The sequence below is a fragment of the Abramis brama genome (genome assembly GCF_963993115.1).
Source record: "Abramis brama genome assembly, chromosome: 9".
NCBI classification, from domain to species: Eukaryota; Metazoa; Chordata; class Actinopteri; order Cypriniformes; family Leuciscidae; genus Abramis; species Abramis brama.
Genome location: NC_139971.1, coordinates 29,049,895 through 29,065,708, shown reverse-complemented (window position 1 = coordinate 29,065,708; position 15,814 = coordinate 29,049,895). Strand labels below are relative to the sequence as shown.

Genomic DNA, 15,814 nt, shown 5'->3' with positions numbered 1-15,814 from the left:
TTCCGAGTGACCCAAAAGCCTGTCGTGTGTGGATTGTGAAAATAAGAAGGGATATTGAACCTCATTTTCAGGTAAGCGAATTAACTTAGGGTGACCATACGTCCTGTTTTACCCGGACATATCTGGCCAGGATTTCGAGATCGCCCAAAATGCTCGGGATTCGTCTTTTGCTTTCTACAGTCACCATTCATTATGTTTACATTATTACGTTATTTGACACTGACACGTACGTGCCAGCTTTGCAGGTCATGCATTCTGATTCACACGGATCCCGATCGAGACGAAAACACAGGAATCTTCTTAGCAATGCTTACACGCACATCAACCGATCACTTGTTTAGCGTTCATGTAAACACTACATTCAGATTAACCAATCGGAATTAATTCAGTACTACTGAATCAAAAGGTGTACATGTAAACAAAATGAATGGCGACGAGAAAGCAAAAGCCGAATCGCGGATATTTTGGGCGATCTCGAAATCCCGGCCGGACATGACCTGGAATATGGTCACCCTAATTAACTTAAGTTAGCTAACGCTATCTTTCCAAGTTATACACGTTTTGGATGGCAGTTATCGAACTAATTAACTGATTCTCTCATAAGATTACAGATAACACGAGAGTATGCTCCAACTTTAAGTATGCTTACTCAGGACTGCATTGTTCTTTCGCTCACGGGTTTACATAGACTGAAACGGGGAAGCGTGCTGACTTTGTTTACATGGTGCTGTGAACTCAAGCCCAGGAGGACACTTCAGCGAAATCAAGGGTGTGTTAACTTGTTTGATGACATAATCTGAATAATCCTAAAAAGATTAGGATGTTATGTTATGAGAACATTTGTTTTAATAACCAAAATATATACTATTGTCTTTTCATTGAGTCATTTAAACCTCTCTGAATGTGATAATAGGCTACTGTAATGTTTTGTCAAGTACCTAACCAAACTGACATTTATTTATGTATGTACAGTATGTATTCATGTATGTATGTATGTATTTGCTGATTGCTGTCATTTCTTACAGTTGCACTTTTTTATTTTAATTTACAGTGTATTTATCTTATTGGCTGCTTTATATATTTGATAGATATTACAGGTTGTTTCAGGTTCAGTTTATGTAATGTCTATAATGTGACGACTGTACATAACAGTACTAGCCTATATGAACTGCCAAGACTGAAATCATGATTATGTTAATTTCCAGTGTCTGTGATATTGAAACACCTGAGGAAGAAGAGGAGGACCATTCGTTTTCTTATCAAAACACAAGAGAACAGTGAGTCATCTATCTCAGACCTAAGGGTAGGGACAAACCAAGCCGACGGTCAGCCAATGTCGGTTAAATCCGTCAATGGTTCAATCCAACTAAAAAGCCTTCAACTCCTCAATCGAACTGATTAAGCTTGATCTGAATTAAATCTTGATCGGATTGAAAGGGGTGCTGTAGACCTGAAAGAATCTGATCAATAAGAAAAAAAATAAGCATGTAAACTCTTGAACCAGACTTCAACAGTCTTGATGCATACCAGAGCCCTTTTACAGTAAGATCTCTGAGATTCAGATTGCAGTTTATAGGGTTCATATAAACTGAACTTTACAAACTTGAAATCAGATTGGATTCAATGATGAAAATTAGAGCATGTAAACATATCTAATGACCTCCTTGGTACTTATTTTTGTTCTACATGTAATTTTCTCTTTTTTTCTTAATACACAGATCTAACAATGGTTTTGGGGCACTGCAAGACCATGATTACCTGGAAACGTCTCCTACCATGGAAAAGCAGCTGAATGCAGCACAGAAGGAGATTGCTCGTCTGACAGAAGAAAATGAAAATTTAAGAAGTCAGCAGTTTTGTCTACAGTGATGTGTGTGTGTGTGTGTGTGTGTGTGTGTGTGTGTGTGTGTGTGTGTGTGTGCGTGCGTGCATGCACTGTATATATAGTGTGCATAATTATTATGCAAGTTGATATTCTGATCATTTTTTTTCAAGCCCATTTTAACCAATTCCATCCCATATCAATCTTAATAACCATTAATTGTATTAATCATAATCATTTGGAAGTGATATACACTGAACATAATTATAAACGCAACACTTTTGTTTTTGCCCCCATTTTTCATGAGCTGAACTCAAAGATCTAAGACTTTTTCTATGTACACAAAAGGCTTATTTCTCTCAAATATTGTTCACAAATCTGTGTTAGTGAGCACTTCTCCTTTGCCGAGATAATCCATCCACCTCACAGGTGTGGCATATTAAGATGATTAGATATCATGATTATTGCACAGGTGTGCCTTAGGCTGGCCACAATAAAAGACCACTCTAAAATGTGCTATGTACCAGTGCATATAAACAATCAACAATTAACATTAGTGCAATTGTACCTTGGTGTACAAAATTGCCCCTTAAATGGTACAAAGTTATAAGGTACAATTTTGTACCTCTCATTAAAGGTACAAAAAGGTACCCTTCAGGGTACCAACCCAGTGACGGCCACTTGCCCTAAAAGGTACCGTTTTGTACTTTTTTTTTTTTTTTTTTCTGACAGTGTATGCAGGTTACAAAACTATACATTATTATCCTATTTTCTAAGAGGAAGCCATACACAGTTAAGCTAATATATATATATATATATATATATATATATATATATATATTTAAACTCAAATCAATATTTCATGTGCACATATTATTATCTGTTGAGTAATCCTGTAGGTTTCGCATCGGATGTGGGTGCACAACCATTAAACAGAATAACTGTTCCCTATCGATGATTAACACTGAGGATACAGTCATTATTACTCATGCCTAGTCTGAGCACTATTAATGGTGCTAAAATCCATTAGCTGTGTGTTTATTGTATAACTGGATAAGATATCAGACCCTCCGCGGTGTCTCATCCCACACTCTCCCCGTCTATCCTCTGCATGGGGCTTAGATTAAATAATAAATGATCAATATCCACCCGGCAATCGCCACAGTGACTTAGTGCAGCCATTGATCTGGAGCCTGGAGGGACGCGATGAAAAAAGAAGTACCGTGACAGGTCGCATCGTCAGGCATCAGCTCCCCAGACTCGGGAAGATCTGCAGCTCTGGTAATCTGGAGAGGCATCTAAAGTCTGGGCACACCGCCGAATGCAGGAGCTGGTGCGTTTGTCCTCGCTGTGTGTTTTTGGGTGAGGGAATGTGATTTGAGAAAGAGATATGATTGAAAGAGTGATGGTTTGTAGGGTTGACAAGGTATTGGTGCATTACCGAGTGCATTTGAGAGCTTGGCAAAGGTCACAGGCAAGGGAAGATCATCTACAATTATTTTCCCTGTCTACCTCAGCTGTCTGATGATGAATTTCCATTGATTTCCTATATCAGCCCTATAGCCAAAAATCCCAAAATCCCCCAAATGCAATAAGAAATTTAGGATTCCAATCTTAATATGTATCATAAATTTGAAAAGACTCTCGTGGAGATTTTCATAATAGAATAAACAAAACCATGGACAATATTTCTCAAAATGAAAATAAGTAAATAAATAAATTAAATTATATATTGCTTTAAGAAATGAAGCCTTTACATTTTCAATGAGAATCACCCTTAAGAATTAAACTCAAAAAGTACAATGTCCAGTTGTTGTTATGAGAATTTCAAGAGATGAATGTAATTACCATTACATAATAATAATAATATTAATAATAGAAAGCTAGACACATTCAATTACATAAAAAAAATAAAATAAGGTGGATCCAATTAAAAATTATCTATCGATCCAGAAGCAGTGTTAAGTTCCACTTAGAAAGGGAACTACAATGATTCCCAGTGTGAAAAAGTGCCCCTTTAAAACACTGTATGGAATTCAAATATATATATTTTAGTTTTATATATTTAATACTCCCCTAGTTTGTCCTTTAACTCCAGAAAGAAGACAATATTCCAGTTCAAGTAGTGTTTTGTCAAAGAATACAATATCCAATATAATTCTAAGAATCAAATAAAATCCTTATGGATAAACTGACATTTCTTTAGGATTATGTGATTAAAAGAACTGTACTTTTTTATTTATTTATTAACAAACGAGGAATGCTACAACTTAAGCAGACAGTAAAGAAATGCTGTAATACAACAGTGAAACAGATAAGGTCCAATGAATGCATACTACAGTATAATAATGGCATAAAACCGCTCATTTGATGCTTTGATATTCTGAAAAGGGTGATTCAAGACAGCCACTCACTGGAGGATTAACTCATCTGGTTTTTGAGGCCTTGATTAGTGTCTGATTTTAGTGATGTTGTTTTTGTGTGATTCAAGCCGAGAAGGATGCTGAGATACTTGACAGACTTGATTACACACATACACGCTTTGCATTCATTGGCTGAAAATGTGTTGCTCACGTTTCGCTGAGCGGAGGAACGGAAAACATCTTTAAGAGGCACAAGATAAAAGAAAAATGCCTCATGTAAACATTCTTCTGTCAATCAAAGAGACTGGAACATAAACGCCATTCATTTCAACTGGCTTCCATTTCCTCTATTCAAATTTAAATTAAATTATTAGCAACAAAATCCAAACAACATTTTTATTTACATCACATTTCCATTAACATTAATTATTTATGAGAAGATATGAATTGCAATGTGTACACTCTCAGAAAAAAAGGTACGAAAGCTGTCACTGGGGCTGTACCTTTTCAAAAGGTACACTTTTGTTCCTTTTAGGTACTAATTTGTTCCTTTTAGGTACTAATTTGTCCCTTTTAGGTACTAATATGTACCATTTAGGTACAAAAATGTACCTTTTAAAAAGGTACAGCCCCAGTGACAGCTTTCGTACCTTTTTTTCTGAGAGTGTATTATAAGGCATTACAGACATTGTTTAGGATTCCATTTTGATATCTTCCAGAACAACTACTTGTATTATTAATATATGATCTATATGAACACATGATGTTTATGTTTAGTAAAACATGTTTAAAATCATCAAAAAAAGATTAAGGTGAACTATTATTTTAAGTTAGCACTCTTTGAGTAAGTAACGTCCCAACACGGATTATGCATAACTTTATAATGCATTATATATACAGTCTTCCCATAAAGATCCGTTTTTGTGCATGTCCTCATACAGTATAGTGAGCAGAAGGAATGAAGATCAGAAAAAGCGATCAAGATTAAGAACTCTGATGCCTTATAATATGATTTCAGTCCGTACTTACCGCGATTCTGCTCTGTTAAAAGCACTTTATCAGTCACTCAGATATCTCTAAGAGCATTTCCAAGAAGCAGAGGTGTATAGTTTTACCGCAGTAATACACTTGAGCACCCATTAGACTTACTCAATACCTTCTGAAGTAACTCACAGAAGTAATGATCACCACAAAAGTCAAAACTAGCAGCAATTTCTCTCACACACACAGATGTACACATCCGGTGCTGAGCGAAGCTATGGTGGCTTAGTCACAGAACGAAGTACTTGGGAATATATGACAAATGTGATTAGTGTGAAACGCAATATTATAAGTTGCTGCAGGTGTGTTTGAAACCTGACACAGGATTGGAAATGGCTCCGGTTGCTTTGGAGCCATGGTTTCTCAAATCCCTTTGGGGTGTATGACAGACGGGTAGAGGAATTAACAAAGGAGTAATTTAGGTGTGTTGGCTTCTCTTCTTCCGGGAACTCTATGGAGACTTCATAAAACTCTCATTCCTGGCAGTTAAACCAGCTCTAAGGTATACAGGAAACCACCACACTTTTTGAAACTAAAGTGTATATATATGGCAACATTGTTTCTATAGATATAATCAACAACTTTAAACAAATAGTTTTATATTTCTTCATTAAGTACACAGTCCTGAACATTGTCTTTTTGTCCGATTCTGAATACTGAATAATATTGAAAAAATTATTTTTTTTAATGGTATTGTGATTCGCCTCGTAGCTAGTTAGCTTGGTTCATGCCTTATAACACTTTGTTCCTGAATAAATCAGCATTTTTGCACTAATTGGTTAAATGAACCAATCAACTGACTCATTAACACTTGTCGTCGCCTATAATGTAACATTGGGTGCTTCTCAGTCGGAAAGCTGAGTCCTAGTAATGCTGCATATCTCGGCTGCCACGTCATCAAGCTCCATCAAAGGACGTCTCAATTGAAAGGATCCTTTGAAGGCAGGCTTCGTTTCGTGTCCTTCATACAGCCTGTTCTGAAGGATGCATCAGGTTTATCTTTCGCGTCCACAAATCACCCACAATCCTTTACATACATTCCAAAACACAAAAAAAAGAATTAGCAGAAAATGATTTGGCACTGAGCTTGTCCGATTTCACTACGTAATGCAAGAAAAAAAAAAGATTTTTGGAGAGAAACGTATTTTGTTTTCTTTTCTTTTGTTATATTGGTATATTAATCACATAATGCTAAACTGTGTGTAATGTAAACCACTGGAGATTACAGATGGATGTCATTAATTGTTCTGTATTATTAGAAAATGTGTTAATATAAAGGTTTTTAATATGAAGTATTTGCCAAATTAGAATTTTAATAGTATATTTTCGCTTTGTGATGTTGAGGGTGGAAACATTTGTGTCATAGCTGTGCGCACTTACAGTACTAGACGTCTCATTCTGAGGAGGACTCTAGTCTACAAGCCTCTGAGGGACTGGACTAGGAAGGACACGGCCTCATAGGATGCAGCCTTCCATTTGAGAAGCACTACTTCAGAAAGAGTTACTGAAATTTGCCACCACTAACAACACCTTACGCAACAAAAATATATGGCAAAATACTGCAAAATTTAATGCGATATATTACATTAATACATTTCCATATATGGGAAACTAGTGCTTATATTTTTTAGAGGGGGGGGGGGGGGGGGGGGGGGGATCTGTTAGTGTTTAATGTTCTATTATTTTGGAATTTAAAAGGTTTTCTGGTATGTCTAAGTTTTTAGGGTTACCATTGTGCTGACGAGTCGAGCCTGTGGTTCGGTTGACAATTGGCAGAATATAATTAAGACAGTAATTACTATATTTAAAAGTAATGGCTGTTCACTCCTCAACACAGTGATAGTCTCTTGACTAAATAGTACATGCAGATATGCTTGTGCTTTTGTTATCTAGCTTGAAAATATGAAACATTTATAATGCAAATAAAAAAAAATATATATATATATATTATAAATATACTACATTATATATGTCTCTATATATGTGTTTGTTGCATGAGTAAACATATCTGCAATATATTACACATGCAGTACCATATCTGATCACATATACATCCATATATTATGAAGTGTATTACTGAATATAAAATTACATACATTATGAAATATTAGTAAATATATTGTCACATATTTTTCAATATATGAAAAGCGGCAATTCCTTATTTATTATTCAATATATTGTAATATATTAACACAATATATTATTCTGTATATTTTCAAATATACTGTTAAACCATTTATATTGTCATATATTGATCATTCATATATGGAAAAATATATTTTATTTTCATAGGGGAATGCATAGGCCAGTCATCACACACAACACCTTTGCAATCAGCTATAAACCATTAAAAAACATCAGATTGTTTTGGCAACTTCTGCATTTGCAAGCACCACTTACGTTTTCAGAAAATTTAATAATCTAGTATTTCATGTAAAAAATGTAAATGTAAAAATCTAGCCCCAAATTCAATTCCAATAATCATTTCTTCTCTTGAATACCTTGAGAATCAGTGCCATATTTACATCTGTGAAGTATTGTTGTGCCCTGGAATTACTTGCTAATACATAATGCAACAACTGCCGCTTTAAACTGCATTTCACCTCATAAAAAGCATCCACATGCACACAATTTCAGTTTAGACATGTGATTATACATGTTGAGCACACCATCACGCATGCTGGCATGCTGAAATCAAAGATGTTGTGGAAGAGGTGGGCTAATCTTGCCTTCCCTTCCTATAAGCGCATTATGCATCTCTATGCCAACTTCATCAAGAAAGCGAACGCCTCGTCCAATGATTACAGGCACTGCTGATGTCAGCTCCAGCAGTGGTACAGCTATACAGCAGATGTATGCTGGGTGATGCAACTGTCATTCAGAGGAAATGGGTTGTGAGAGAGATAGCCAAAATGGGTCAGTGGTATTGCTCATGACTCAGCTCTTCATCTGAAAACGTCAAATGCATGTTTGGAAACCTTGTTTGGAAAAAAAAATCTGCTTCAACAAGAGTGGTTGTAATGAGATGATATTATAAAGTGCTCTTGATCGTAATGACTTTTCTTGAATGGGAAGCTCAGTGCATCTGGGTACAAAACATTTATTTGCACAATTCACCTTAAGGTTATGAAATGCTGTGTGATTATGTCAGAAATAACCCAATACATCCATCCTTGAGAGCATGTTGTATTGTAGCCCTTCAGTTCCCAGGCTCAATTAAAGAGGCTCGAAGCTTGTTGAAAAGCAGATTTTTCGAAGTCGGTTCTTGACAGCAAATCTGTGTGGACAAAGACATTACAATTGAGATTGATCTTGGCTAGTTTCAGTGGTCTGAAAATGGTTTGAAAGAATTTTGATAGACTAGCACAAAAAAGTCTGGCAACACCTACTGATATTTTGGTTATTTTTCACATTTTAGAAATTTTTTTTGTCATTAGCAATTTAGAGTAATTTAGCAATATCACAAACGCAAAGAGTGAAAAGTACTTTCTGAATGCAAAGAAAACTGAGTTCTTTTCACTTCGGTTCACTTTTGAGTTTATTTTATGATTCTTTTAAACTTAAAGGTCCCATGACATGCTACTTTTTGTAGGCTTTAATATGGGCCTTAGTGGTCCTTAGTACTGTATCTGAAATCTCTTTCCAAAAATTCAGCCTCGGTGCAGAATTATAGCCACTACAAGCCAGTCCCAGAATGAGCTTCCTTCAGACGGGCCGTTTCGGTGACTGTAGCTTTAAATGATAATGAGGAGGAGAAAGACAGCGCAAGGTGGAGGGTGGGTGTGGCCTTGACCATCTTGCGCAACGGTACCATGCATGTTTGTTTATGTTGGATATAGCTTATTGCAATGGCACAAAGACACGCAGTCGTTCAAGCATTTCAGTTTGACCCAGAATCTGATCCAGATGGAGAAGCAACGGATGAAGAAGTTGCAACTCAGCGGCTCCAGCAGGACGTTTCCGAATGGTTAGTTTAAAATATTATGTCTGGATTCGGATGGTTTACAGTTATTATCATGTAGCTAACGCGAACCTACTGTTGCCTTTTCATGAGAGATCTGTAACGTCTGTAATTTATCTTATTACAATTACATCAAGCTCTGCGATCTTGAAATGCGGATATCGCGCGAGCCATATAACCAACAGGAAAACGGTTACCAAATAACAAAGAAATGTACAACACTTGCGTTACAGTGTGTGTAACTTGATGCTGTCTACCTTTACATTAGCGCAAGTAACTGCATAGCTGCATAGCTAATGTGACAGTCACATTCTACGTGTAAGAAGCTAACCATAAACAGTACAGCAACACACTTATATATCATTTGTTGACTTACTTGTCAGAGGTGTGTAGCTGTGTGTACCCTTCGGTGTTCATTTGTACATCTAATTATTGAGCAATTATTATGCTTCGCTCGCTCAAAAGCCATGATATCTCTCGTGGACAAACTAAAATCGCGCGCGCGCGCGTTCTACTTCCTAGCTCATTTTCTCATGGGCGAGAAATATTCTCTGGGCGGGCAAAGCAGAGAAAGGGGAGGTAACATTTCTCCTTATAACGTCATAAGGAGGAGATTCAAGATCAGCCCGGTTGAGCTTCCATTTTCTCAAAGGCAGAGAAAAATAGCAAAAGCTTGATTTACACCGATTAAAATTTCTAGAAACTTTGGGACCATATACAGGCTAGGGGAACTCATATTAATGTTAAAAAACCTCAGAAAGTGAAAATTTCATGTCATGGGACCTTTAAGACACTTTTGAGAGGAAACAAAGTGAACCAATTCAAGAAGTTCTCTTTACAGTTGGACTATCCCTTGCCCTAAAAGTGGTACCTGTGATGAGGTCTCAGTCCATTTTCTATTAACACTGTGCTGTTTTTATGGAACCCAGCCTAGAAAAATCTTATTGTAATTGTTTTACTGCAGTAATACACTTGAGCATTTGTTAGCGTTCATTAAACTCACTACAGTTCTAATGACTAAATTCAGTCGCTTGTTTCACTCCTAAATGAATCATAATTTTTGAATGAATCGGTTGAATGAATGATTAAAATGACTTCGCCAACCGGTGTAACAATGTAACCTGCATATAGAGTTACTGACAGCTGGGGTATTCGGGGCCCAAGTGCAGGTTGTTGCTTTGGGCACCCTGACTCTCTGTGATCGTTAAATATCCCATGGCACTTCTCGTAAAAAGTAGGGGCGTAACCGCAGTGTTTTGGCCAAATTCTCTCCATTGGCCCTTTTCAATCATGGCCTCCTAATAATCCCCATCCTTAGAATTGGCTCTATGACTCTCTCTCTCCTCTCCACCTATAGTTGGTCTGTGGTGAGCGCATTGGCGCCATTGTTCTGTGGCTGCCGTTGTATCATCCAAGGGGATCCTGCACACTGGTGGTTGAGGGGTGCACTTTGGGTGTACAGTAGTGCATAGTAAAGTTCTATATATCATGTATGAAAAAATATATTGTGTCATACTGTTGAAATCATGAGAATCCTCCTAGAATCATCACCACCTTTTAGTTTCACCTGTGTCTAGTTTTCTTTGCTTGTCCTGTGTATTTAAAGCCCTGTGTTTCAGTTACTCCTTTTCAGTTCTCGTTTGTTCATGTGTGGTATGCAATCTCCTAAGTTCCTGTTATTTATTCTTGCGATCTTCTGCGGGTTTTATTTAAAAAAAATACTTTTGTATTTTCAATCTCCGGACTCTTCTTTTTGAGCTTTGGCACTTAACACTTAGCATCACCCTAGCAATCACCCAAAAACCCTACCATCACATTGTGTTTGCAAGGATCACCTTTCAAATGTAAAAATGTAGTTCAAAGTAAATTTGCCCTAAATTTAAATCTACAAATCATTTCTTCTGTCATAATTACATCCATGAAGTAGCTTATTTTAAGCTCTGGAATTTGTCTTCAGCATCAATAGAACATGAAATGTCATCATGTTAGAGTAATCATGTTAACTGCGAAAAAACACCAATCATGATTAATTTGATTAAACAGCCTCAGCCTACATCCATTTATAGAATATGAAAGTGTTATATTTTTTGTTGTAATTTCACGTGTCATTGCAAGGGTACATTTTCGAACAGAACACTGAAAGAAAACCTTAGTAGTTTATGATGCCCCTCCTGTCATATGCACCTAATTTCTGCATGTCATCATTACCTTCGTATGATTATGCACAAAACTACTTAACACGATGCACAAAAAAGTGAATATTAAGTGCTTAACATTCATAATGCTATTTGTGAGCATGTGTTGCAGGCTTAAAACAAACTTCCTAAGAAGTTTCTAGGTCAGTTTCCTGGGGTTAGAGATAGTTTACATCAATATTCATGTAAATGGCTCTCAGACACCTGACACCAACAAAGGGTGAATTTACCCTCAATACCTAGTTATGAAGACAGAGCCAATATCTTTCCTAACAACATGTCCTTAATGATCCCAAAGCCACGGGCCATCCATACTGCATTAACTCCTTGTCTGATGAATTGGTTGCAGTCTGCTTATAGAAGATGGCCACATTCGCACACATATACACACTTGTCCTACAGTTACCGATCCCATGTTTACGCATAAACTCTCCCATGCATGTTGAAGACAGTGAGAGTATCACAGGAAGAAAATTTCTGCAGTCGACTCCCGTTCCCAAAGTGTTCAGGTTGCATTAGGTGTGGCACCAGCTGATGGCCAGACCTCAGAGATGACCCCACCACTGTCAGAGCTAGTTAGCCTCTTGCAGGCGATCCAGGCGGGAATTCTGCATCTCCTCGCTGTTTCCGAACAATCTGACTTCGCTGTGCCCCGAGGCCCCTGCTGGAGAGGAAGAGCATGGAAGAGAGCAATGCTGTAGGACTCTTACCATAATTATAGCTGAGTAAGTGCTTCCTTCAGATCTGGCGTTTGGATGTTAGTGCTTTGGGTTTAGAGACTGGGTGATTAGAGCTCACAGTGGGGACAAATCAGTGCAGAGAGAATTGGTGCGGGCTAATAACGTCACATAAAAATGCTTAATGAGACGGGGCCCTTTCCATAACACCAAAATATTCTCTTTGAGCTTAGAATCTAATGAGCCAAGACATATTTTTTCTGTCTGCTCATCACAATTAGCCAACAATTCCAAATGAAAAAAAAAACAGCATTTTCTAACAGCATACCAGCATTGGGGAAGTTTGATACTGTAGATTGCAAAGCTATTTCAAAGTACTGGGAACTATGAAAAATTTGTTGGCTATACTACAAATACGACGCTTCCTACGCTACGTCCTACGTCATACGCCGGCATCCATCCTGTGAACGCGCGTCGACCGTTGCCGGAAGCCAGTTATTTTCTTTAATAAAGTTTTAAATATGTATATTTTTACGACAAAACCGCACGGATTATCCTCAGAAGGCCTTCGTTTATCCCCCTGGAGCCAGATGGATTACTTTTGTGAAGGATGCATGCACATTTTTGGGACTTGAAGGAGGTGGAGCCCATAACTTGACATTATAACCACTGAAAGATCTAAGATCTTTTCTAAAATAACTGAAAATGTGTTTGTCTGAAAAATGATTGACATATGCATCTCGAACGGCTTGAGGGTGAGTAAATCATGGGTTTAATATAATTTTTGGCCGAACTATCCCTTTAAGAGGCCAATACATAATTTAGATATACAATATTATTTTTGCCAAACACAATTTCACTCCCCCAGGGTTGAATGACAATAAAGTGAACTTGAACAGGGAAAACTATAATACACGACAAGTCTAAAACTTAAGTTTATGAAAAGCTGCATTTAACTAGGTTAAATATTCCGAGCCGAAAATGCCACCAAGGAACTCAGATTAGATCACTGTTGTTGTAAATCTGTTCATTTACATGAACCATTCAAACAAACTGGTTCACTAGAATTAAATTCTCTCTGATGAGAGTATGCGAATATGAGAGGGAGGACCATTTAAAAACAAACTGATCCATAATGATTTGAACTATCCAGCGCTACATAATAGGAGAGAGAGGACCATTTAAGAGGAACCAATTCATTAGAATTAAGAACTGTTGAAACAATGCAAACAACAAAAACAGTGGGTTTTTTTATGCCACACCGCTATTCATTGGAAAAAGCAGCTTTCTGAAAAACGTATTCTATTTTAAAAACACAACCTGCTCTTTTTTGATGTACATCCAAATGTAACAGAATATCAAAAGAAAAAAAAAATGTAGGCCGGTGATTTTTTTATGACTTATGATTTTGTGTGACATTTTGATTAAACATTACAAGGTCAAAACATTTAAAGAAAAATTAAACATGCACAGATATTTTGTTCACAAAAAGAACATGATAACTTTAAAAAACAAAATTAGTCAGATGTTTTGTGTTTTACTATCATACCCGTCTCTTAAAGGTCCACTATGTAAACATTTTTGACCACAAGAGGGCGCAGTTTCCAACAATAACAAAGGCGAAGCTTGATGACGCTATGAAGGAGGTGACGATGGGAGATGTCGTTTTTAATGCGTTTTCACCATCTAGCGATGTATCTAAAATGGAATTAATGAATCATGATCACAGATGAGGTAATTTATTCGTTTTTGTATTACCTGTATGTCTGATCGTATTATTTTATGTCATCATAATTAATGAACTGCAAGGAACGTGAAATGTTATGCTATATTATTACAGGCATGTGGTGTAATTCATATCTATTAAAATCATCTTTACTGTAACTATTACGTTACTTGTACAATAAAAAAAAATTGATTTGCTTACCTGTCTATCAATAGCCTACACTCGCGAGAGCAGAGTCTCTGTCAAGTCCAAGATTGTCGCGCAGCTCTCTCCATCTCGAAAACGCCTGGCCGATATTTATCCGGTTTTATTCCTCCGTTTGTCACACAGTCTGCGTGTATCCGAATATGGACGCTTTCGTTTTGTTGGCACTTCAATACTCGCCAAAGAGTAATCGTGATCCATAACAGCTATAACCATACAGTCTATGGATAACGCTATAACCACCATTTCCGCATTTGATCATGTGATATTCCGGTGTGGTGGAACATCACATGGTCCACACCGGAAAAAAAGGATAGAGCGGACATTGCGTCACTGAGAGGCGACATTTCTTTTCCGGGACGGACAGTTATTTAAAATCGGAATTTCTCTGAAATAAAAAATCTTTGGAGACTTTTGAGATATTGTAAGTACACAACTGGAGGAAATATATCACACTGTGCAAGTTATTTTCGGAAATTTTGTTACAAAATTGTTACATATTGGAGCTTTAATGCATCTAATGAAGTATATGTAAACCATATTCAATGGCTAATTAACTAAAAAAGTTTAGCTCGTCATACAGTACAACTCTGAAAGAGCCCTGAACTACTAGCCACTGGTCTTAGAGATCAGAAGTCAAAGGTGATCAGAGGTGTTTTTTTCTCTACTTCACATAAAAAACTCCGGTAACAATTTAGAATACTGTTCCTTCATTAATGAATAATTACACAGGAACAAATGAGTAACGTATTATTAACATTCTAGTAACTACTATTAACTAACAAGAAACTCTGATTAACAAATTAGTAAGTAATAGCGCTCAGATGAATGTAGTAGTTCATTATTAGCTAATCAATAACTACTATTTTTTTCATACCTCCCAGAGAACTACTATCTACAGGTTCATAATTAACATGAATAATGCATAATTTATAATAAAAGGTAATGGTAACCCACTAGTAATGACTCAAGTATTACTACATCATTTTAAAGGAACTACTAATTATTTGGATCAGTATTCTAAAGTGAAAAACATGATAACAACCTAATATTGACTGAAGTCATTGTAAGCTTTTGAGATTTTTGTAAGATTTTGAATAGCAATTCCTTCCAATGGATTTGGTAACACTTTTACTAGTCATTACTAGTGTGTTCCCATGATCTTCACTTTAGAATACTGATCCAAATAATTAGTAGTTCCTTTAGAAATATATAGTAACACTTGATTCATTACTATCCAAAACCTTACAAAAGCCTTAAAAGCTTACAATGACTTCAGTCAATATTAGGTTGTTATCATGTTTTTCACTTTAGAATACTGATCCAAATAATTAGTAGTTCTTTTAGAAGGATGTAGTAACACTTGATTCATTACTAATGGGCTACCATTACCTTATATTAAACATTGTGCATTATAAATATTTATTAACCTGTATATAGTAGTTCTTATAGTCTTCAGTGAGGTATGAAAAATAGTAGTTATTGATTAGCTAATAGTGAACTACCACATCCGACTGAGCGCTATTACTTACTAATTCGTTAATTAGAGTTTCTTGTTAGTTAATAGTAGTTAGAGTGTTACTAATGCATTACTCATTTGTTCCTGTGTAGTTATTCATTAATGAAGGAACAGTATTCTAAAGTGTTACCAAAACTCCTACTACATACATACACACATACATACTGTACATACATGCATATACAATGTGGTACATTTCCAGCCCGATCTCATGAAAGTGCGAATCTATAGCACAAATTGTATTTATCGTGCAATTTATACACACAAAATAGTTTTTACGTGCATATGATACGCACTTTATGGCGT

At 36.5% G+C, this 15,814-nt stretch overlaps 1 protein-coding gene across 1 annotated transcript; it reads left to right on the top strand.

Moving 5' to 3' along the window:
• Positions 1-641: 641 nt before the first annotated feature.
• On the top strand, positions 642-1,869 carry LOC311089516 (uncharacterized protein; the record flags this gene model as incomplete). The annotated part of the gene is made up of 2 exons (XM_084124242.1): positions 642-769; positions 1,719-1,869. The coding sequence occupies 2 exons, from the start codon at positions 642-644 to the stop codon at positions 1,867-1,869; spliced, it is 279 nt and encodes a 92-aa protein (XP_083980368.1).
• Positions 1,870-15,814: the final 13,945 nt, after the last annotated feature.